The sequence below is a fragment of the Musa acuminata genome, chromosome BXJ2-4 (genome assembly GCF_036884655.1).
Source record: "Musa acuminata AAA Group cultivar baxijiao chromosome BXJ2-4, Cavendish_Baxijiao_AAA, whole genome shotgun sequence".
Classification (NCBI taxonomy): domain Eukaryota; kingdom Viridiplantae; phylum Streptophyta; class Magnoliopsida; order Zingiberales; family Musaceae; genus Musa; species Musa acuminata.
In genome coordinates, this window is record NC_088341.1 from 33,617,355 (window position 1) to 33,640,000 (window position 22,646).

Below are 22,646 nucleotides of genomic sequence, written 5' to 3' on the forward strand. Positions count from 1 at the left end.
ATTGGCACCTATTTTGAGTTCTTAATGGGCCTTTTCTTTGCAAAACTTTCTCCACCCACTAAAAAAAATCCTCATTATTCATAATTTTTATGATACAAATATTCAGATTTATTATTAAAATATCTTCACTAAATATTTTAAAAATTAAAATTATTCACAATCTTATAACTGATATTGACAAGAATTTTACGCTGACAGTTGACATTTTAATTGATAAATATTAAACCATACGGTGTTTTAAATATTAAATTATTCATTGCATTTATAGTCACCTGTCTCTTCTATATTCATTTATGTATGATCGGAAAGGGCTGACGTCGGGACCAAGCAAAACGCACGAATCTTGAAGTTTTTGATCTCAAATGCAACAGTCTGCATGCGTGCTTTCTCTCTTATACCGCAACGGAGATGTTATCGGGTAGGCTTCAAATTTAAATTGAAGATCCAATAATGGTACACTGTGTCAAACTAGGATGAGAAACTGAGTTGTTCACGGATATCAAAGTGCGATCCGCACCTGATCCGAAAACCTTATTGGATCCGCAGCAGTAGCAACAGCAACAACCCACAACAGCACGAAGCAAGCAGGGTGCATTGGAAGGATGCACAGCATGCGAAGTGCAGCTTCCTCTCCTCTCCCCTGCTCATCCCAGTCGAAGCTGCAACCATCTCAGCGGCCACCAGGAAAGCTCGACCTGAACACTCTCTCCAGCACGGTGACCGTCCAGTGCGGCAAGTCATTTTTGCTTACCTGCTGCTTGAGAGCCTCAAGCATTAAGCTCGGGTCTTGCTTCCTCTCCTGAGCAATTTCCTCACACGAAGCTGCTTGCACTGCATGCGTCACCTTGTAGCGGCGTACTTCGTCACTCAGCTCCACCCGTATGGAGCTGAGCTCGCCGAAGATGTTATGCACACGCTGGAGTGCCTCTCCATCTATCAGAAACATCCCCATATAATTCCGCCCTCCATCCTGTTTGTGCTCGTGGAGTGGAACCCCCCTGCTCCCGCCGGTCGGGTCCAGTTGCGCCCCTTCCACCTGCGGCTGTTGGTCAAGACAGTGTAACGGGATAACAGGATACGGACGCTTTGCAGAGACGCCGGGTGTCTGCGAAATCGCAGAGAGTTTCACGTTGCTAGGCCTGACAGGATCGACAATGGTAGTCGGCTTGACGGTGGCCGTGGATGATATGGGCTCGAAGACAAGGACCGAGTGGTGGGACAGTATGAAACGCCCATTCTCGCTGCAGATGACGGGTTGTGGCACACCCCACTTGTCACACAGTTTCTGTGCTGCTCCAACAACGACGGATGCATACTCGTCAAGGTCGTCAACAACCGACATCTTGGTCTCACGATCACCGGACAGGCAGCCATCGTTGCCCAAGCAGAAGTCGCCGCCTACGTCAATCGCTTGCATGCGAGCACCGAGTTTGGCCAGTTCGCAATAGGTCTCTGTGGCCTCGGCCACGGCGTCGAATACTGTGGCAGAGGATGGCGTTTGAGAGCCGATGTCCAAGCGGAGGAGTCGGAGGCGATCCATCATATCGTGCTCCTTTAGCTTCCTTACTGCACCTCTTATCTGGTCCCTCGTCAAGCCGATGGTGGATCCAAAGCACCCTGTGTGCGATGTGCAGAGCTTACCCTGGAGTCCGATCATCGGCCGGATATTGAACTCCGGCCAGGTATCGAGTGCCAACTCCACCTCCTCTTCTTTTTCCAGGACTAGATAGGTTTTGAAGCCCATAGCACTGGCTACTGAGGCAAGGCTGATGTAGTCCTTATCCTTGTAGCCATTGCATATAAGATAGGCCTCGGAGCTACCCCGGATGAGACCGTGCATGGCGAGAAATAGCTCCTGCTTGGACTCGACCTGGAGTCCGAAATTGAACCCACGGCCTGACCGCAGGACGTCATCGATGATGAGGAGGTCGTGGTTGCACTTCAGCGGGAAAACCCCCTGGTAGTGTGACCTGTAATTGCGGGATTTCATGGCACTACCAAAGGCATTGTGGAGGGACTCGAGGCGATGGCGGATGAGGTCAAGGAATTGGATGAGAAGAGCGAGCTGGTGGTGTCGCCCAGAGTGCACCAGCTTGGTGGCCGCCTCGACGACCTCCACGATATCAATCTCCTGGTCTGGACCTGTGGTGGTGCCATAGGGGCGGACGACAACCTTACCACGGCTGTTAATGTGGAAGTAAGGACGAGCCCACTCGTCAATCTTGCAGAATTCGTCCGAGCCCTCAACGGACCACTGGGAGGTGACAGTGACGACCGGTGAGACTTCTGACGGCCTCCGTTCCTGATCGAAACCAAATGAAGCGCGCGAACTCAGGACAATAGCTGAGACCAAAGAAACACGCGAAACAGGGTGGCAAGCTCACCGAGAGACGACGATAATTGATCCTAGTTAAAGGGAGGATGAGATCGCCATGCACGTAGCCGGACGTCCCTGTTAGCTGCCGGCGTATTCGAGCTGCTACTGGAGAGACCACGCTTGGATTAAGAACACGCGAGTAAAGAGAAGATTGAAGCACGGATGAGGAGATCGGTTGGCAAGAAACAAAGCATGACGAAGAAGAATGCATCGTATGGAGTGGCCTGTTTGCATGCGATGGAGTATGATGTCTATAAATAGTGAAACGATTTGCTCGTACGTTTTCCTGACTCATAATTTGCGGGAATACGCAAACATCCTCTTCGTCACCTCTCATGCGCATCTGGACGTCATGAACAGATCATGGTTGTTGCTACATCCTCTCGTTCCTCGACTAATTATTCCATTTATCCTTATGAATTCTGTGAACGAAAGAGCATCCTTAATTATCAAAATAAATATTAAATTCTTAAAAGATAAGCTCTTTTATGTTCTAAAGTCAGCTGATTGTTTCTTAATTGCATCCGCTCTCATTGATAGAGAATTAAGAAGATTCGTGCGTATTCTGTGGTTCTACAAGTTCTTCGATTGCTTTCGTACTATTCCGCATGTAAATTAGACTCAAGTTGGCTTGGGTTTGACAAATACAAGACAGTCATTACTCAATTTCCACTTGGTTTAGACAAGATCAACTATACATATAAAGTCCATATATATGATATGAGTTGAGGATGGCTCAATTCTTACATTTTCTTTTCATATGACAATTTCACACTTTAAGAATCGTACAAGTTATATCAATAATGAATACATGCATCTATCTTCTAGATATCTTTCCTCGCAAGGATAGTTGAAATTTTGCCAAATTATAAAATACTTTAAATATAAGAAAACAGTAAACCAATCACAGAACTGCTAACCATCTACATCATAATAGCCAATTATTGCACATTATTAATGCGTGTAATTTCCATCAGCTAGACAGGTCGACTTGACCTGATCTCTGTGACCCTTCTAGTGGAGGAGCAAAGTCAGAGAAGGTGTCGTACCAAAGGATGGGTCACTGAAGGTTATGCACATGTAGTTACAACCAAGGCAGTCAGAAAAGTATGATCCTTCGTAGAAGAAGTAGCAGCATCAAACGATCAAGTGTTGGCATGAAAAGATGGCAGAGCGGAGGGCGATGGATCCCCAACCATCACCTTAATGCCAAGACCACCCGTCGCAGGGTCAATTAGGAAGAAAAGGGATAGAGAGATCAGGTTGTTTCTCTCTCTAACATAGGCCTAATAGCAGGAGCTTCTCTCTCTAACATGGACCTAATCTATATCTTCTTTCCAACATGGACCTAATTTGATCTATTTGTCATGATCATTACCTTCCACCCTTGCAAAAGTATTTGTGGTCTTGAGACGTTTGTAAAAGACACCAAATATGTTTGGTTATAGTCCATCACCCCAAATGCACTTGGTTATTTAACTAGCCTCGGTTACAAGTATCTTCAACCCTTTTTGCTCTCGACGGGCAAGCGATTCAAGGAGCAACTTGAGTACCTAAGTAACAATAATAATGTGTATGTATAGTTTTGCGGTCTGAGTGTTTTGCTGTGTTATTCATGAGAAAGTCTATACGTCAACAAGGATTCACCATTAAGAGTTTAAAACTATTATCTTATTCATATATTATTCTTTTTTTTTATTTTTTTGTTAGTTTGATCGATATTTCTACTAACTTATCCCGCATAATATTCCAAACTTATACAACCTTGATGGATTTAATAGCTTGGTGTTTCTTAATAGTAGTTCAGTTTGTTCTCTTATGAGAAGTAGAAGAGATCGTACGTGACCTTACGAATGATATGCAGCATTCTAGAATAGAGCTTACAGGTTAGATTGTTAGCTTTCCGCTCACTAGTCATTGCGAACTTGCTGCTTTGTGAACACAATGAATGAATATAACAAGCAGTAATAATAAGGGACTTGTGAAGATTACGTGCTTTGCTGCACCTCAAATCATCACACATATTTTCCACGACATTTCATGTGCTAAGCAACTGTAGGTTTCCGGCCTTATTCGATGCAATTTCTACACTTGGATACATAAACAACGAACGACACAAGAAATAAGACAAAACATGGCATGGAATCGTCCCACTCATGTAGGAACCACAACTATTGACAATTCATTCGATGGCCAATAATGTTAGCTTCCTTGTCTGGGGGCGTCGAGCTCAATAATAAGATTATAAATTTATTTTCAGATTAACAAGTCGTATCTCTGGGATGAAAATTATCCGCATGCCTACATCCATTTATATACATTAAGCATTTAGGTGAAAATATTTTCAGAATTAATCAACCACTTAATTATTAAAAATAGATTAGTAATGTAGTTAAATTAGTAAAATAAGTTAATATGTGGTTTTTGAAGTTTTGTTTGTAATAAAAGAACCACTAGAAAAACCTCTGTGATTTCATACAAGGTGCTTCCATTTTTAATTTTCTTCTCTCGTTATCGCTCGTTGCTTTCGCATGATAACATTTGTTTCATCGACTCCATGTGATTTATTTGTCTTCTCGCTTTTATGTTACTCTTCTAATCCAATCCATCATCATCAAGCCTCCATTCTCAATGTTGATCGTTGTTGCTCATGACATCAACAATTTATCTCTCGATTTTTCAATCGCCACATAATTTTTTTTATTTCTCTTTATTCGATCTTCACATAATTTTTTTTTAATTTTCATATTATCTTTGTCAAATAATAGGAGGGCTCACAATAGAAATAATCATGATGGAACGAAACGAAGGTGATCAAACAAAGATCACGAGTCTTGTTATTAGAAATAAAAAAAATTAAAAATTAAAAACTAAGACACTTAAAAAAAACCTAAAACACAAAGGACGAATACTTTTACTAATTCCTTGGTATTTATGTTTTTACAAGTATGCACTATATATTTCGTCTCACTCTTTAAAACACCTCCGTGTTGTCTAATCCGGCAGAAAAAGAGTAAACAAGAGACTTTTGTCCCCGCGACTCTACACCCTGTTAGACCCCGGACAGAGTTTCCAAAGGCTTCTCAATAGGAACCGATCAATATCTGTCACGTGGATAATTCATAAGTCATGCCTTCCATTTAGACGGCGAAATGGTGTGGTTGGGCTTACGATAAACAGGCGATCCTCACCAATCTGACACAGGGGATGGACGTCAGAACAGAGTAACAGCCGCAGGACTTGAGAAAGAGGAGCAAAAAATAAAAAAAAAAGAGATCAAGAAATTTTCTGGAGGATTCGCGAGAGAAGAATCTCGAGGAGGACGAGACGAAGAAGGAAATCAACGGCGTTTCCGATAGGTAGGAGGTTTTCTTCTCTTTGGACTTTCCCTTCTCTGGATTCTCTTTCGCAATTCATCTCATTGTGCTCGGATTCTGCAACTCGAAACACTTCCATGCTGACATTTGGATTTTGAGCGTGTTGATAGCGGCGTATAATTATTCCTGTCTTTGGTTTTGCAAAATCCGTTCTTTAGTTGTTCGATGACATCGTTCATTGCTCTTTGGTTGATAAAAACCCTAGCTTTGCCATTTGTCTTCCCCCTTTTCGTCGATTTCTTGTTTTGTGCGGTTTGGAGCTGACTCTATTGTGTTGATATTTGTGCTTTAAGTTGGATAAGGTGAAAAATGATCTTGAGGCTTCATTACAGCATGGAATTTCACGCTGAGATGTTCGTGTGTTGGTGGATCTCTTGATCTGTGATCTCAATATGGCGGTGTTTGGAGATACACAACTGTCGAGGTCGGCCGGAGTCCATATACAAGGTGGACAGCTGAGACCTTTTCCTATACTTATCTGCTGTCGGTATACACGTATTTCTAACACTTGCTTGAAAATGAAAGAGAAATGTGTTCTCCTGTGCTTAAAATGAAGTGCAAGTTTAGACTGCAGCACTTTTATGAGGCCACTATCGAGTTGAAATAAAGGAGAGTCTTGCATTGTCCGTATCATGCATGGCAATTAGCTTTTAGTTTGAATCGGTTCATGCCGGAAGTGTTCATATGTCGTATCAGAATCTGTGAACTTTGCCTTAAACTCAAATTGTTAAGCACGACGACGTTGTTAGGGTTTGATTGTTAGTGTAGCTACCTATTGTCATCATATTCATAATTAACTTCAGATGCTTCAAGCAATAATTCATTAGATTTATAGTCACAAATGTCATTAATTTGTAAAGATAAGATGGTCATGGCTTGGTGACTTTGTTCCATATATGCAACTGAAACTGATTAAGAAAGAAAGAAATACAAGTTCTTTACACTTCCTGAGGTAGATTTTCTCGGAAAGTATTGCTGCTGCATTTACAACCAAATTTTACATTGTGTACAAGGGCTAGTTCATAATTTTTGTCTGCATACTAGCTTCACTGATAGTAACCTGAATTTGGAAAAGGTAGCATTAGGAATCTTATTCCAATGTAATTATCACTGTTTTTTTTATTTATGGTGATGAGCCAGATCCACATTTTTCTTTCCTAAAATAGCCATTTGGACGAATTTAACTTGGAGAGAGCTTGTGACAGATAAATTTTAGTATCAAATTATTTTTTTACTGTTCCTTTCCCCTTATAGCTCATTACTCTTTTCTGCTCATGTGCTTTATAATTTTCTTCATGAGTTAACAAATGTCATGAGAGCAACAAAGCATAATACTTATCATGTGATGTAATGTACTACTCCTTGGCATCATTGCCTATAGAATGGTGGTGTGAGCAACTGCAGATGATGGAATTTGTATCAAGGATTAGGGTTTGGTGCTTGGCGTTAATTGGGGAGAAAAATGTAGAATTGACAGTGAATATTAGGTGAGAAGGGATTTGTTGATGCGAAAAATGGGTCTTCTATTAACTGATGAGGACATAATAGTATCTTTACCTTGTCAGGCTAACCATTTACTTGATATGATCTTTTGGCTAACATGACCCTAGATAAATGTACCATGACAGGGCATTCATGTTAAATGCCTAAGTTTAGAATGTTGAATGTAATTCAATATTTTTGAAAGGGAATTAGCCATTTTAAGGATGTTTATATGTAAAAAAGCAATAGACACAAATATTAAATGGCAGCACATAATCTTTAACGAATTTCTTCCATTTATGTGACAAATATTGACTAGAAGATAGTAGTAGTAAAATAATTGATGAAATAAGGTATATTCATAGGTCCTCATGCTGTCACTTGCAGTTTTCACATTTTCTTGCAAATATTTGGTAGATTAAATTGTGTACGTAATGCATCTTCTTAGAGATCTCTTAATAATTTGTAATTAAATTATACTGTTTTCTTTGAGGAACAATCACAGTCTAAAACAAAACCTTTAAAGAAAAGGCAACAAACTAATTGTTAGATTTAAAATTAAACATGTACACAAAATGTAAAAGTTGTAATCTATATTTGATACTTTGCTAATAAATAAGTTAAGTCACTCATCTATACCTAAATACCTAATAAAAGAACAATAATATTTAGAGCGTTTTTTAAATGAAAACAAAGTAATCTAGTGTCGTACAAACTACTGCTTGTTCTAACTTAATCCAATCTTGGGACTGTAGGGCCATGCTAACAGTCATGTGGGCATCTATAAGGTATGCTATTCTACTTATGATTACTCCTAGTACTTCTAGTCTTCCAAATATGTTGGAAAATTTAACAAGAACAGGATGTTCTTCATGTTCTAGTATTGTTGTGCAATTATCATCTATGGGCTATTACTACCATGTTTGCTATTATCTTTAACCACAACAATGTGGTTTATACAGAATGATGAGAAATTGACAAGAAGCTATTTGAAGACCTACAGAGCATGAGGATTTGATGACAACTCTTTGCTTTGCTGTAACCATGTTAACCTTCTTAAGGAGCAGAATGATGAAGAACAAAAGAAGTTAATGCCTCTTAAGGAGAGGGTGGTAATATCTGGTTGAAGTAGCTCTCTTCCACAGAACTAGTTACTCTCTTTTGCCATCAAGTTTTCTCCTATAAGCACTACATGAACTTTTTCCTGAGTGCACCTGTGCTTACTTTGTTTTGATATATATATATAACCTTAAAAACATATCAACATATGTGGCTGAATGAGCACTTCTAATAAAACTTTGGCAGATACTGGAAATTTTGCATTCATCCTACAAATCAATTGTGCTTATGGATGATGTTGGACAAAGAGAAAATGGGAGACACAAGACTGATCAATATAGAACTGCTCATGCACAGGTATAATAAAAATAGTTTTCAGCAATTACTGATTCCTTTATGACACCGTTTGTATCAAATTTAGAAAACTTGAAAAGTCATAAATTTAGCAAAGTTAGTTTCCTGTTTGGTACACCCGATTTGGAACAGCTTTAGCTGTTGGTATGATTAGACCAGAGAATCACTTGCTTTGGGTTTCTAATTCTGATTTCAGAGTTGGCTAGCCTTTTGGCATTTAAAACCAACTTTTAGACATTTGAACATGATGAATTTTACTTGGCTTTCCAGAATCTTCTGTTCTAGTTTGCCTGATTAGAATTTTGTTTAATTATCATTAAGGGATGTTCTTCTCTACTTTCATCAGTATTAAACATGTCAACTGCAAAATCTTGGTGTTGGTGCTATGAAATATGATAATAACTTAGATTTTAAGTTGAACCTCCAAAATAAATGCATGAGCAGTCCAAGTTGTAGAATCAGAATGCAGGCCTTACTGCTCTCTGATGTTGGTCTTTTTCCTGAATCAGAATGCAGGCCTTACTTGCACTTACATTTTTGTCTAAAATCATTTTTAGCTCCACTTCATGTTTAAAAAAGAAACCTTTTGATTATACTTGCATAAAATGAGGATACGGGACTTGTGAAACTTCGTTTTTGTGTTTTATCCTGGTCAATTCATGTTTTGCAGCACGAGCACTATCCCGCCTAAAGAAAATTAATCACCAATTGTTAGCTAATTAGCCATCCACTTCATCACACAACACAATTTGAACACTAGACATGGATCATAATACACCTTCTTTATATAGCTTAAGTTGTTGATCTTATTATTCTATTTGGATGTGGTTACAGTGGATGTTGCCTCAACATCAGCTTAAGGAGAATCAAACCATAAAGCTCCTTATGGCTGAACGGGAAAAAGCTCTCCAAGAACGAGACATGGCCATCACTGAGAAGAAAGCTGCTCTGGTTGAGCGAGACATGGCATACCTCCAGCGTGATGCTGCAGTTGCGGAGAGGAATAGTGCCATCATAGAACGTGACAATGCGATTGGAGCACTTGAATATGCCCGTGAGAATGGCATGAGTGGTAACTGTGCAACTGGGTGTCACCTTGGTTCCCATGGGACAAAGCATATTTACAACCACCAGCAGCAACACCTTCAGCATATCCACTCTCCCCAACAGCAGTTACATGATGCTCCTAGCAAACAAACACGAGAGACACCAACGAATGAGGCATCTCCCGACTCAGGTGGTTCAGAAACTGGAACGAAGTTCAATAAGGCTAAAAGGTCAAGGAAGGAGAGTAAAGTACTAGCCTCTTCATCCAAAAAGATGATGAAGGCACCTCGGAGGAGTAAAAAGGGTGGGAGTGATGATTTGAACAAGCAGGTAACTATTGCAAGGACAACTGGTGAGTGGAGAGGTGAAATTGGAGTTGGAGAAGATCTAAACAAGCAGGTTTCTTTGACAAAGCATCATGAATGGAAGAGTCAGGACTTAGGTCTGAACCAGGTCTCTTTTGATGACACGACAATGCCAGTGCCAGTCTGCTCGTGCACCGGAAAATATCAACAGTGCTACAAGTGGGGGAATGGAGGGTGGCAGTCTGCCTGCTGTACCACGACTCTTTCCATGTATCCACTGCCAGTCATACCCAGCAAGCGCCATGCACGAGTTGCAGGGCGCAAGATGAGTGGTAGTGCATTCAGAAAGCTCCTAAGCAGACTAGCTGCGGAAGGCTATGATTTGTCTCTACCGGTGGACCTCAAAGACCACTGGGCTAAGCACGGCACCAATCGCTACATCACCATCAAGTGATTCTGTTAAGAGTTCTATGAGTCAGGGAATGTGGTTTGTCGTCTTGAATCTCTCTGGGCAGGTATGTAGCAGGTAAGTCACCACTGTATGTAAGCATATGTCTTTTGGCCAGTGTTGTTTTATGCAGTAGTAGTTAAAACACTACCTATTACTGGTTGTCATGGCTTTTGTTAACTGTAACATATGCATCAATTTCAAGAACCTTGGCCCCAAAAAAAAAGTTCCTTCTCTTGAACTCTTTGGCATATAGGGTCACTAGACTCATTATCACTAAGATCTTTTTAGTTATTTCCCAGTTCTCAAATCATGACTCCAAAAGTAATTGTATAATTCTTTCTAAACTGACACTCTTAATAGGAAAAAGTAGAAATATCTGGTACTTTTGTGATAAAACTAGATCTTGCTTCGGAATTTTAGTTTGTATGCTATCGATACTATATCTGTTATTGGTACTTACGTTGCTGCCAATAAATGCCAGCACAATTCATGGTGGTGTTTGTTGTATATTTAAAGGGAGATTTCACTTTGGCGTGGATTCTTTTTCATGTATCTTATCTTCCAAAACAAAGAACTAAAACCTTCAGGATTAGCAGCTACCCTGATCTCCACTGCAAAACAGTTGATAGAACAACATTAAGCAACCAATGATTCTTAAATCCTGTTTTCCTTCTGAAAAATCTGAGTTGGTTGGCACTGGATTCAAAGAACATGAATGTTTAGTGTTTAAAGAGTTCGATCTGTGAGATATGCTATGATGATTTAGACAGCAAGGAAGCTTCGTCATCTTTATTGGAAGCAAAATGAAGAGATTTGCACAGTTGGGGAAATCAAAACAGTGCAAATATGTTCATTTTCTTTTCAATCAAGACGATGAAACTTAATTACTGCCTAAAGCATAATAGAATATCAGTTAAATTTGCGATAAATGAGGTAAATGAATGAATGAAGTTTGGAGAGTGTGTTTACAGAGATGATTCAGACTTTGAACTGATGTGATGCCTTCTCGTGGCCAACTCGATGAACATAACTAATCATCAAACCCGTCTCTACCGGCTGTTTGTTTCCTTTCTTTTCGCTTGACTTGTGGTTTCTTTGAGGGGAGTCCTCTGGCAACGAAAGCATTCATCGTATTGTGCTGCTGGAAAGAGAAAAGATTCCCACCAAGGACACACTATATTGAGTGTCCTTTACGCCAAGTCCACCCATCTCTTCTGTGTCTCATCTTGTAAAATACATTTTACAATAGTCATGTCCAATATACAGATCATTTATTTGGATAGTGATAATGTTAGACAATAATGTAAATCTGGCTGCTCAAAAGGATGCATGTGACTCCATTTTTCACTTTCATTTCTTCTCAGTCCACCATTTTTGGTGGGGTCATCTCAAATTATGATGTGGGAGTTAACAACATCGACAGCCCAATAGAGTAATCCATCTTTAGCTGAAATGGACTCCATCAATCATTGCTCCAGAAAGGTTTCCTTTTGAGCTCTGGGTTTGGCTTGCTGGTGAGCTAAAGTCTCCAGGAATCTTATTCTATTCCAATCACATAAAAGAGTTGCCAAAGAGCACCACTCGGTTGCTGTTAATATGATGGTGTCATCTCCTGTCTCTGCTTCACAAACAAGCAACACTCTGTCTTTCTTAATCACTCTTCTTTCTCTGCTTAAACAAGAACATGCATCTGTTAGAGATAAAAAGGCATTCACCAAATAGTAGCTATCATCTGCTTGGTAGCATCTAACCAAGACAAACCAGTCATATAGCTAACACTAAGAGAGCTTAAACCCTCTTTCTAAACACAGTAGCTGACTTCTGTTTTGCCACGTTTTTGTTTGTCTGGACCAGACACCATATAGCCAACCACAAACACAAGAGATTCTCCATTTCTAGTGCTCTCTCTCTCTCTCTCTCTCTCTCTCTCTCTCTCTCTCTCTCCCATACATTGTGACAGACAGTATCATGCACATTTTGTTCAGAGCAGAGCCATACAAAGCTTGGTTTTCCACAACATTTGAGAAGAGGTCTACAAGTCTTCAAGCTCTCACCGTTCCTTTCTTTTTTGGCCTTCTTCCGACTCTGGCTAGGGATGGGAGACGGCATGAAACAATCAATGGTTCCACCGAGCTCGAGCAGAGATGTACGTTCACCACCACGAACCTTTCCCCTCCCCACGCATTAATTTCTGAAGCCCGGAAAGAGGAGAAATATGGGCGGAAAGCGAGACAGAGGGACAGAAACTGGGCCTCTACCACGTGCTTCCCCATCTCCTTCGGTTCACCGGCGGAACTCCCCACCAATTTAATACCGCTTCCCCCTAATAATAAACCGCTCACCTACTCCCTCCTTCCACTTTGTTGTTAATGCCACTGCTCCATTTACGCCGCACAACGGCCATGTCGACGACGGTGACCGCACCCATCCCCGCCGCCGCCACTAGTATAGTCCTCTCTCCTCACAGATGGACTAACCGCCGTCTAAAATGAGAAGCCGCTGTCGTTTGTTCTACCTCTTAGTCATCTCCGTTGCCGTCGTCTTATTAGGGCCGGCGCCGCAGGGGGCGGGGGCGCAAAATGCGGCGGCGGCGGCTGCTGAGAAGGAGATACTGCTGGAGTTCAAGGGAAACGTGACGTCCGACCCCGGCGGAAGGCTCGCGTCCTGGGTGGCCGGCGGCGATCCCTGCCGCGATTTCGTTGGCGTGTTCTGTAACGATGCCGGCGCCGTGGTGAAGATCCTCGTCCACGGAGCCGACCTCGTCGGGACCCTCCCCGCCTCCCTCGCCGGCCTCCGATCCCTCCAGATCATCTCTCTCTTCGGCAACGGCTTCTCCGGCGGGGTGCCGCCGGAGTTCGCTGGGATCCAGACTCTCCACAAACTCAACGTCAGCCGCAACCTCCTGTCCGGCGACGTCCCGGGGTTCCTCGGCGGTCTCCCCGGGCTCCGCCTCCTCGACCTCTCCTACAATGCCTTCTCTGGCGAGATCCCGGCTATTCTCTTCAGCAGCTGCGTCAGGACGCGGTTCGTGTCGCTCTCCCATAATGCCCTATCCGGTCCGATCCCTGCCGATATCGCCAATTGCTCGAGACTCGTCGGAATCGACTTGTCCTTCAACAATCTCACCGGAGAACTCATTCCTCAGATCTGCCAGCCGCCGGACATCAACTACATCTCCGTGAGGGGAAATTCGCTGTCGGGAACCGTCACTGATAAGGTCTCAATGTGCCAAAGCCTGGAGCTTTTCGATCTCGGGAGCAATTCTTTCTCCGGAACGGTGCCTTTCGATCTCCTTAGCCTCCAAAATCTTAGCTACTTCAACGTATCATCTAATAAATTTCATGGGGAAATACCCGAGATTAGTGTTTGCAGTGAGAAATTAAGGTTCTTTGATGTCTCCAGCAATGAGTTGAGCGGTAGAATTCCGCCAAGCATAGCGAATTGCCGGGGTCTCAGGTTTCTTGACTTAGGTTTTAACAATCTCAGCGGAAGCATTCCGCCAGAAATTGGGAGCTTGAAGTCTCTCTCTATTCTTAGGCTAGGGAACAATGCTGGCATTGGGGGCTCGATTCCGGCCCAGCTTGATGGGATTGAGCTGCTTCAGATTTTGGAGGTCCAAGATCTTCAGCTTTCCGGCGAGATCCCAATCACCCTGAGCAATTGCAGATTCCTTCTTGAGCTGTGAGTTCTTCCTGGGAAAATTTCCCAATTCATTAATCCTTTCTATGATCATTTCTTCGCACAATTAATGAGTTTTAGAGCTGTGATTTTGCAGGGATGTGTCGGGCAATGACCTGACCGGAGTAATCCCAGACACCCTTTATAACATGACCTACCTCAAACACCTCGACCTGCACCAAAACCAGCTCAACGGGAGCATCCCCTCAACCTTGGGCCAGCTCTCAAATCTTGTATACCTTGACCTTTCTGACAATTCGCTCACTGGAACGATACCTGACTCTCTTGGAGGTCTGACATTGTTAACTTACTTCAATGTATCTCACAACAACCTCTCTGGGGCCATTCCTTTGGCGGCCACAATCCAGCAGTTTGGACCTTCTGCTTTCTTGAATAATTCGTTACTATGTGGCCCTCCGCTAAGTACCCCTTGCACATCAGGAAATGTTTCTCGAAGAACAAGAGTATTGACCATCCCTGCCATTATAGCCATTGTGGCTGCTGCTATAATACTCAATGGTGTTTGTGTGGTAACAGTCATGAACATCCAGGCGTATGGGAAGAAGGTCATGGAGGAAGAGACTTTGGTATCCGAGAGCACTCCTCCAGCATCAACAGGCTCAAATGTGATCATCGGAAAGCTGGTTCTTTTCAGCAAGAGTTTGCCATCTAGGTATGAAGATTGGGAGGCAGGAACCAAGGCATTGCTTGACAAAGACTGCATGGTTGGTGGTGGATCCATTGGGACTGTCTACAAAGCCACATTTGAGGGTGGAGTTTCAATCGCGGTGAAGAAGCTTGAGACCCTAGGCAGGATCAGGAACCAAGAGGAGTTCGAGCAGGAGATTGGACGCCTTGGTGGCCTGGGGCACCTTAATTTAGTTGCATTCCATGGTTACTACTGGTCATCCACTATGCAGTTAATTCTCTCAGAATTTGTTTCTAATGGGAATCTATATGATCACCTCCATGGCTCTCCTGATCTACACTCAGGAAGCAGTAGTAGCGGTGGCAGGGGTGAATTGTTCTGGTCTAGGAGGTTCAATATAGCCATTGGGGCAGCAAGGGCTCTTGCATATCTTCATCATGACTGTAGGCCCCAAGTCCTGCATCTTAATATCAAGTCCACTAACATACTATTAGATGAAGAATATGAAGCTAAGCTCTCTGATTATGGGTTGGGGAAGTTGCTGCCGATCCTTGGTAGCTTCAACTTAACAAAGTTTCATATGGCAGTAGGTTATGTTGCTCCAGAACTAGCTTCCCAGAGCTTGAGATATAGCGACAAATGTGATGTCTATAGCTTCGGGGTTGTCCTGCTGGAGATTGTTACCGGGAGGAAACCAGTGGAAAGCTCAGGTGCAGCTAAGGTGGTGGTGTTGCAGGATTATGTTAGGGGTGTGCTGGAGAACAGAACTGCGTCCGATTGCTTTGACAGGAACCTGAGGGGTTTTGTAGAGACTGAATTGATTCAGGTTCTTAAGTTAGGTTTGATATGCACGTCTGAAGCCCCATCGAGGAGGCCAAGTATGGCAGAAGTTGTGCAGTTTCTGGAATCGATCAAACCCAATTCATGATCTGTCTCTGGAGGCTAATCATGAATTGGGTGCATGATGACGATACAGGGACTGGATAGAACCCTCAAAATTAGAAAAGTTACATTCTTTTTTTATTTCTATTTTTTTTTCTTCGATCACAATCGTCATTGTATTTTCATGTGAATTTCCATTCGTTGCAAATTGTTCATCGGCAGATACTGCAGATAATAGCAAGAGTGGTGTCGGAACATTCATTTCTACTGGCTGTTATAGTGGAACGAGTACATTTTGATGAAGGAACCACTTAATCAACCCATGAATGCCTTCCTACAAGTGGCAATTCCTATAAATAGATAACATCTTATTGTTCATTTTAGTTTCAGAAGCATGTATTGGCAGTAGAAGCATCTTTCAAGAGAAAACTGGCAAACCTAAGATGGTTGAAGCTTGAAAGCAGTCAAGGGCTTGTAATTTCAACTTCTTTGAGTGGGATGGGAAGCCTAAAGAAAGGTATCCAGATTCATCATCTGTCAATATTCTCCCTAGAGCAATCACATTCTTCCATTAGATTATTGCCTAAACACTTTGTGGTACATGAAATACCTTATCGTTAGCATACTTTTTTATTGTGTAGGAGGAGGTTTCATTGCATCTACTCTCAGAGTCCTTTGATTTTGAAATGGACTCTTCATCTTCCAACATACTGCTAAATAGTGAATTTGTTTTCCACCACTTGAATGTTACTCAAACAATTTCAACTTGCATGAAAACTGATTCTTTTTGGCATCGGGATATTGGCAAAGCCACAAGAAACTCAGTAACAGAGAATGATTCAATGTCTATTTGTTTATGTGGTTCCTCATCTCTCATGCTTTGCCTCGTCTATGATATTTTCCCCTCTACCCAAATATGGTGTGTGCTTGTGCCAGTATATTCCTCAAGTCTCGCTTTTTACAGTAGAATGTAGAAGATAATATTGATATTGAATAATCAGATATTAAGTTCGAAATCATTGAACCGTTGATCGATCCGTTTTAGTCTCCATTCAAATCAAAACATGTCAGATCTACCAATGCCAATTCCAAACTGTTGGTCTAAATAATTATTTGAAGAGATATTTAGAGGATAGCATGCACGTGTGAACCAAATCGGATATTATTTTAATAAAAATAATAATATTACGTGTCATTACGTCCGCCTTCCAATCGTGTCAATCCTCCCATAGCTCGTGCTCTCCACACAACCGCGTCGCAGGCAACGATACTATCCACAATCCCCACCTACCATTCACAGCTACAGGAGGAAGATCGATCGGCCGTGGACGGCGAAACCAACAGGCAGAGAGATGGCGTATTCCGTGGTGATTGCCGCCGGGGCTCGACTCTCCTACAGCCAGTCGTCCGTGGAGGTCCTCCACAGGAACCGCGTCCCAGCGGCGGCCCCTCTCCGCCGCGGCTCCTCCACCGTCGCGGTGCGCGCGGAGGGCGTGGGGATCAACCCTGACGTCCGCAAGAACGAGGAGAAGGTCGTCGACTCCGTCGTCGTCTCCGAGCTCTCCAAGCCCCTCACCGCGTATTGCCGGTACGTCTAAAATCCCCTGTCGTCGCCTTCGATGGCGTGGTTTGTAGCTCATTGGCTTTGGATGTGTCAGGTGCTGGAGATCGGGCACGTTCCCTCTCTGCGACGGCAGCCATGTGAAGCACAACAAAGCTACCGGCGACAACGTTGGGCCGCTGCTTCTCAAGAAATAACGCACAAGTCCGATCCTTGAAAACCTCGTGCTGAATGAATGCTTTCACTGGAATCAGAGCCAAAGAGTATAATTGTCTTGGAGCAGGTGACTTTGTTGGATGCTCAGTTCATACGATTCCTTCCGCTGCTTATGTTAAGTTTGTTCGTCTTTGTTTTGGAGAGATCAATATTTGCTTCTTGGAATGTAGTGCAACTTCGTGCAGCGTTGGTGATTATACTCTATGTTGCTTGAGTTGGAGGATGCTTTTCTACCAACTTATCGATGTGTTTTGTTAATGATCGCTGGTTTATTTTATATTATGTTCCTATTAAAACCCAATCCATCTTCGATTGCTGGAGATCTACGAATTCCGAAGCAGAAATGGAGAAAGATTGTGTTCCTTTGCTACGAAAGAGTGATTGTGTTAAATTATAGATTGAACCTCAAAAAATGAATAGTAGCAGTACTGTTAACCTCACAATATGATAAGCGAGGAAAAAGTCGGTCATACAAATCATATGGTTAATCACATTAGATTATGTATTATGTGATACTATTTAATTAGATAAGATATATTATAACTCTATAAAATTTTGTTTATGATTATTAGTCAATAAAAAAAAGTTTGACAAGATTGACTAATAAAAAAGAAATATGATAGAATTCCCTAAGAGATGTTCGATGGAAGAGACTCTCATAATTATTTATAAATATTTTTTTTTCTCTCGTATGTAAATAGATAAAATCTATTAGAAATGATAAAATAAGTGATTTATTCCTATCTCCCTTTAGTCCTATAAAAAATATAAAATAGAAGAAGACGATACTACTGCACCCTACCGATCTAACTATAAAGTATAATCTATGAATTAAATAAAGATATTTTGAATGATTTCAAAAGGTATGCATTTTAATCTTATTATTATCTAATTTCATATTCTGATATTAAATTTATTTCTCATAAATACATAATTATAATTTTATACTTAGGTATTAGAGCTACATGTTTGAAATTAAAATTAACTTAGATCGTAAAAGTATTAGATCTATTTTGTAAAAGATCTATTCTTCTTATTATCGAAAGGGTGTTTCTATTTTGCTCATGTGATGATTTGTTTGTTTTCATGTGACTCACTTGAGTCTGTAAATCTAATCTCTTGTTAGATTATGGACTTTACAAGGTTCTTCACGTACACGAGGAAGTTGCGAATGAAAGAGCATTATTATCAATTTCGTTGACGACCATAAGTAGCCTATTGCCTATTGTGATTGTTGTTCTTGTCAAGAGTTGTTGCTATGTAGCGACCATCCATGGTGGGAAGTAAAAGTGCAACGACCCCTATTGAGTGTGGTGTTGTGGGCTTTGCACTGGACCATGGGTACAATGGGCAACAACTACTATCGATAGTGATGGAAGAGTGATATCGCTATGGAGGGCAACAACCTGCCATGCCCTATATAGCGCTTGCACATGCAATAGTAGTATTATACGTAATAGTGTAATACCTCGATTAGTCCTACATCGAAAGTGGGTTAGATTAAAATTGACTTGTTTGATGAGTCTACTACTATAGATTTTAACTTAAGTATTTTGACCAGTGGTTTAGGTTAAACAAAGTTGATAGAGCAATTAACCCGTTAGGCTCAGGTTATGACATTTGGTATCAGAGTTGACATAGTATTTGGATATGATGAAGGGGCTTGAGTAGGAAATGATTATTTGTGGATGGAGTTAGAGGACTCGTCACGACGTGGAGTCACCATTAGACTACGCCTCACATAGACCATATTAGGGTTTGATCTGGGCTATGTTGAATCTTGACGAGGACATCAATCTCTTGAGTGGGGGAGATTATAACATCTCGATTAGTCTCATTGAAAGTGAGCTAGATTAAGATTGAATTGTTTGATGAGTGTACTACTATAAACTTTAGTTGAAGCATTTTGACTAGTGGGGTGAAACAAAGTTGATAGGACAATTAGCCCATCAAGCTCGAGTTGTGACTGATAGCCCAGCAACCCTGCATTACTATAATGTCCACGATGGTAGAATTTAGCAAAGGTGGTGGTGTATGGACCAACGATGTTAAGATGTTGGCCATCGGATTAGTGGTTGCTGACCAAAGAGGATATCACGATATGGAGGTTATGCACTAGCGATGGTTAGTGGGTTATGTCATTCTACTATGATGGTCATGCACGGTAGTCGATGGGCGATGACACTACTATATCATCAGGCAACATTGGTCAACGATGGAGATTGACCGTAGATGAAGAGCATGCGACCATAATAGCGACAAGGATTTTGATAAATTTTTGACTTTTTATCTTATTTGGGATTTTTTGATTTGAGCCTCTAGATTTTAACCATGCTAAAATCTAATTTGATCGATTTGGCCTCGATCAACTTTAATTTTGACCCAAATTAATCTAAGTGTGATTTTAACCCTAAATTTGGATGTTACATTGATTGCAATTTTGAGCCCTAATTTGACGTTATTCAACCTTAATTTTAACTAATTTGATTGATTGCATTGGTTGTTGTGCCCAACTTTGGTTGTCCAATTTTGGATTACTCATTTGGCTATAGCTCAATTTAGGCTATCCAATTAAGTAGGATTGATTAATTTTTTTTGAACTTTTATAGAATTTAAAATATATAAATTATATTTTTTTTCTTATATGACATATTGGTGAAAATAATTTTCTCATGATAATTAAATTTTAATTATCGTTCTTGGATTTTAATGTAGTTTTTTATGTGTATATATTTAAAATTATAAAATAATAATTTTTTACATAAAGGTATTATTTATGTTTTATCATGATTACAATTATCCTACAATTTTTTAAATATTGATTAGTGTTTAATAATTATTATAGTTATTATTTTATTATTATTAAATTATTTATACATCAAATAACATAACAAAAATTTAGTAAATATTATTTATGACTTATATTCCTAAATTTTATCTGACTACTAATTATCAAGTTACCTTAGGATGATAGACTTATGGGATATGAATTATAATAAATATTTTATTATTTATAATATGTCTTAAACTATATTTTATATTATTATATTGGTATTGTACCCACCAAAGTGGTATGAACTAATAACTTATAAAATTATATTAAATAATTAATTTTAAATAATATTAATATAATAATATTTATAATGGTACACATAATTATAAGATTTAGATAAAATTAAAAGAGAATTTACTTCCACTAATTATGTGATAAGATAGGATGATACTATTTAGGATATCCTTGTAATTTAGTATTATACATCCAAATGAAAAATACTATTCCATAAGGATGATATTAGTCCATAAATAATCTTAAGTGAACACTAGATATATTAATATTTTATTAAAATATGAAATGTGGATAATATTTTATAATGATACTTCATTGTGAAATATGTTTAATGTTAATTTTTATTTTACAATGATACTTCATTTTATGTATTCTCATGCTTTTAATATCTCTATACTCTTTTGTTCAAATTATTCAGAATAATTAAAACATATGCAGTTCACACTTAGTGTATTAGATATTAACTAAGCATTGTTTATTAAAAGATTCTTAAACTTTGTAATGAAAGCACTATAAAATAATTTTTTAATAAAATAAATATTTGAAAAAAGTTTAATATATTCACTGTAATGTTTATAAGAATGACAATTATAAATAACATCAAGACTTTATTATCAACTATAACTAGTGCACATGAATATTTGATGACCATTAAAGACAAGTATAAATCTACTGATAAATCATTAGTTGATATATTAATAAAAGAACTGATTATGACTTAGTTTAATGACATTTAAGAGATTCAAGATCACATCTTCAATATAATTAACAAGACTATGAAACTTAAAATATTAAATATGAATATGAATGAGTCTTTTCTTGTGTAATTTATTTTTTATTCTTTTTATCTTTAATTTAGCCCATATAAGATTCATTATAATACAAATGATGATAAATGAGACTTAAATAAGCTGATTAGTATGTGTGTTTAAGAAGAATTAAGATCAAGGTAAAAAAAATATATAATATTTTGATTATTATTTAAGGAGCTAATAATAAGAAAAGAATGTTGAAACATTATCCACCAAATAAATTTGTTAGGGCTAGAAGGTAAAAAAAAAATATAATATTTTAGCTACTACTTAAGGAGCTAGTAATAAAAAAAGGTTAAAATATCATCCTCCAAATAAATTTATCGAGCTTGAAAATGCTAAGTAGATTAATGGAAAGAAGGTCTTTATAGTAAAGTGTTTTTTGTGGCAAGAAAAGACATATGGAGAAGGACTCTATGAAACATCACACTTGGTTAAAAAAATATATAAACTTGATCTTTATATACTTCAAATTAAATATTACAAAAGTTTTCTTTAATATTTGATAGATTGATTCTAGTGTTTCAACATATGTTACCAATAATATATAGAGATTTTTTAACCTAAAAATTAAAATAATATAAAAGATTATCATTATGAGGAATTGTCTCAAAATGAAAGTGATAGCCTGTGTTACGGGTGGAATTCTGATATGGGTGATGAATTCTATAATAAATATAATGAGACAGGTTAGAATTTTGACCATTTTACTATATTCTTAGAAAGATAATGTATTTATGCTGAGTATATTTTATCAGGTATGTCACAATAAAATGATATTACTAAAAGGTAAAATTATATTTTTATAGATATGACTAAAAGAATAATGAGTTATTATTCAATACTTGAGTCAACGTGGGTTAAGCTTTTATGATATCTATGTATATCTTGAGTTAATTTTTTAAGTTAGTTTTATGAACTCCATTTAAGTTATAAACTTATATAAAACATAGTTTATATATATATATATATATATATATATATATATATATATATATATATATATATATATATATATATATATATATATATATATATATATATATATATATATATATATATATATATATATATATATATATATATATATGATTGTTCTACAAAGATAAGAGTTTAATTCATATGAAAAAAGAATTCGATCAAGAACTATTTTAGGATATTTTATTACCTATTAAAAAATCAAGGAATATATATTTTATTATTCTAATAGAGTAGGGTAATATAAGATTCTTAAAAAATAAAAAAAATTAATGAGAGTAAAAAATCTTAAAAGATTAATTTTGATACATAGGAGAGAGGTTTAGGCTTCTTTATTATTTTCTATTCAAG

At 38.9% G+C, this 22,646-nt stretch overlaps 4 protein-coding genes across 12 annotated transcripts; 3 read left to right on the top strand and 1 right to left on the bottom strand.

The window, feature by feature from the left end:
- Positions 1 to 670: 670 nt before the first annotated feature.
- Positions 671 to 1,990, bottom strand: LOC135608752 (arginine decarboxylase 1B, chloroplastic-like). Its single transcript, XM_065101789.1, has one exon. It carries the CDS (start codon positions 1,988 to 1,990, stop codon positions 671 to 673), a length of 1,320 nt encoding a protein of 439 aa, XP_064957861.1.
- Positions 1,991 to 5,597: 3,607 nt separating this feature from the next.
- On the top strand, positions 5,598 to 10,690 carry LOC135610425 (barley B recombinant-like protein D). Of its 9 annotated transcripts, none has more exons than XM_065104919.1 (6): positions 5,598 to 5,736; positions 6,087 to 6,241; positions 7,992 to 8,024; positions 8,199 to 8,348; positions 8,542 to 8,652; positions 9,484 to 10,690. In XM_065104919.1, the coding sequence occupies exons 4-6, from the start codon at positions 8,328 to 8,330 to the stop codon at positions 10,453 to 10,455; spliced, it is 1,104 nt and encodes a 367-aa protein (XP_064960991.1). In that variant the 5' UTR covers positions 5,598 to 5,736; positions 6,087 to 6,241; positions 7,992 to 8,024; positions 8,199 to 8,327; the 3' UTR covers positions 10,456 to 10,690. The 9 variants fall into 9 exon arrangements, with proteins under 9 accessions (XP_064960991.1, XP_064960995.1, XP_064960996.1 ...); XM_065104923.1 differs by having other exon boundaries at positions 6,087 to 6,201; positions 8,199 to 8,386; XM_065104924.1 differs by having other exon boundaries at positions 6,087 to 6,201; positions 8,199 to 8,364.
- Positions 10,691 to 12,371: 1,681 nt separating this feature from the next.
- On the top strand, positions 12,372 to 15,928 carry LOC135610427 (probable LRR receptor-like serine/threonine-protein kinase At1g12460). The gene is made up of 2 exons (XM_065104926.1): positions 12,372 to 14,133; positions 14,228 to 15,928. The coding sequence occupies exons 1-2, from the start codon at positions 12,941 to 12,943 to the stop codon at positions 15,705 to 15,707; spliced, it is 2,673 nt and encodes an 890-aa protein (XP_064960998.1). The 5' UTR covers positions 12,372 to 12,940; the 3' UTR covers positions 15,708 to 15,928.
- Positions 15,929 to 16,928: 1,000 nt separating this feature from the next.
- On the top strand, positions 16,929 to 17,622 carry LOC135609144 (CDGSH iron-sulfur domain-containing protein NEET-like). The gene is made up of 2 exons (XM_065102236.1): positions 16,929 to 17,249; positions 17,320 to 17,622. Exons 1-2 carry the CDS (start codon positions 17,014 to 17,016, stop codon positions 17,417 to 17,419), a joined length of 336 nt encoding a protein of 111 aa, XP_064958308.1. The 5' UTR covers positions 16,929 to 17,013; the 3' UTR covers positions 17,420 to 17,622.
- Positions 17,623 to 22,646: the final 5,024 nt, after the last annotated feature.

Coding starts and splice junctions, on each gene's coding strand:
- LOC135610427 (XM_065104926.1), top strand. CDS start 12,941: ATGAGAAGCCGCTGTCGTTTGTTCTACCTCTTAGTCATCTCCGTTGCC. Junction 14,134..14,227: donor TGCAGATTCCTTCTTGAGCT/GTGAGTTCTTCC, acceptor GTGATTTTGCAG/GGATGTGTCGGGCAATGACC.
- LOC135610425 (XM_065104919.1), top strand. CDS start 8,328: ATGCCTCTTAAGGAGAGGGTG. Junction 8,349..8,541: donor TGCCTCTTAAGGAGAGGGTG/GTAATATCTGGT, acceptor AAACTTTGGCAG/ATACTGGAAATTTTGCATTC. Junction 8,653..9,483: donor ATAGAACTGCTCATGCACAG/GTATAATAAAAA, acceptor ATGTGGTTACAG/TGGATGTTGCCTCAACATCA.
- LOC135608752 (XM_065101789.1), bottom strand. CDS start 1,990: ATGAAATCCCGCAATTACAGGTCACACTACCAGGGGGTTTTCCCGCTG.
- LOC135609144 (XM_065102236.1), top strand. CDS start 17,014: ATGGCGTATTCCGTGGTGATTGCCGCCGGGGCTCGACTCTCCTACAGC. Junction 17,250..17,319: donor CCCCTCACCGCGTATTGCCG/GTACGTCTAAAA, acceptor TGGATGTGTCAG/GTGCTGGAGATCGGGCACGT.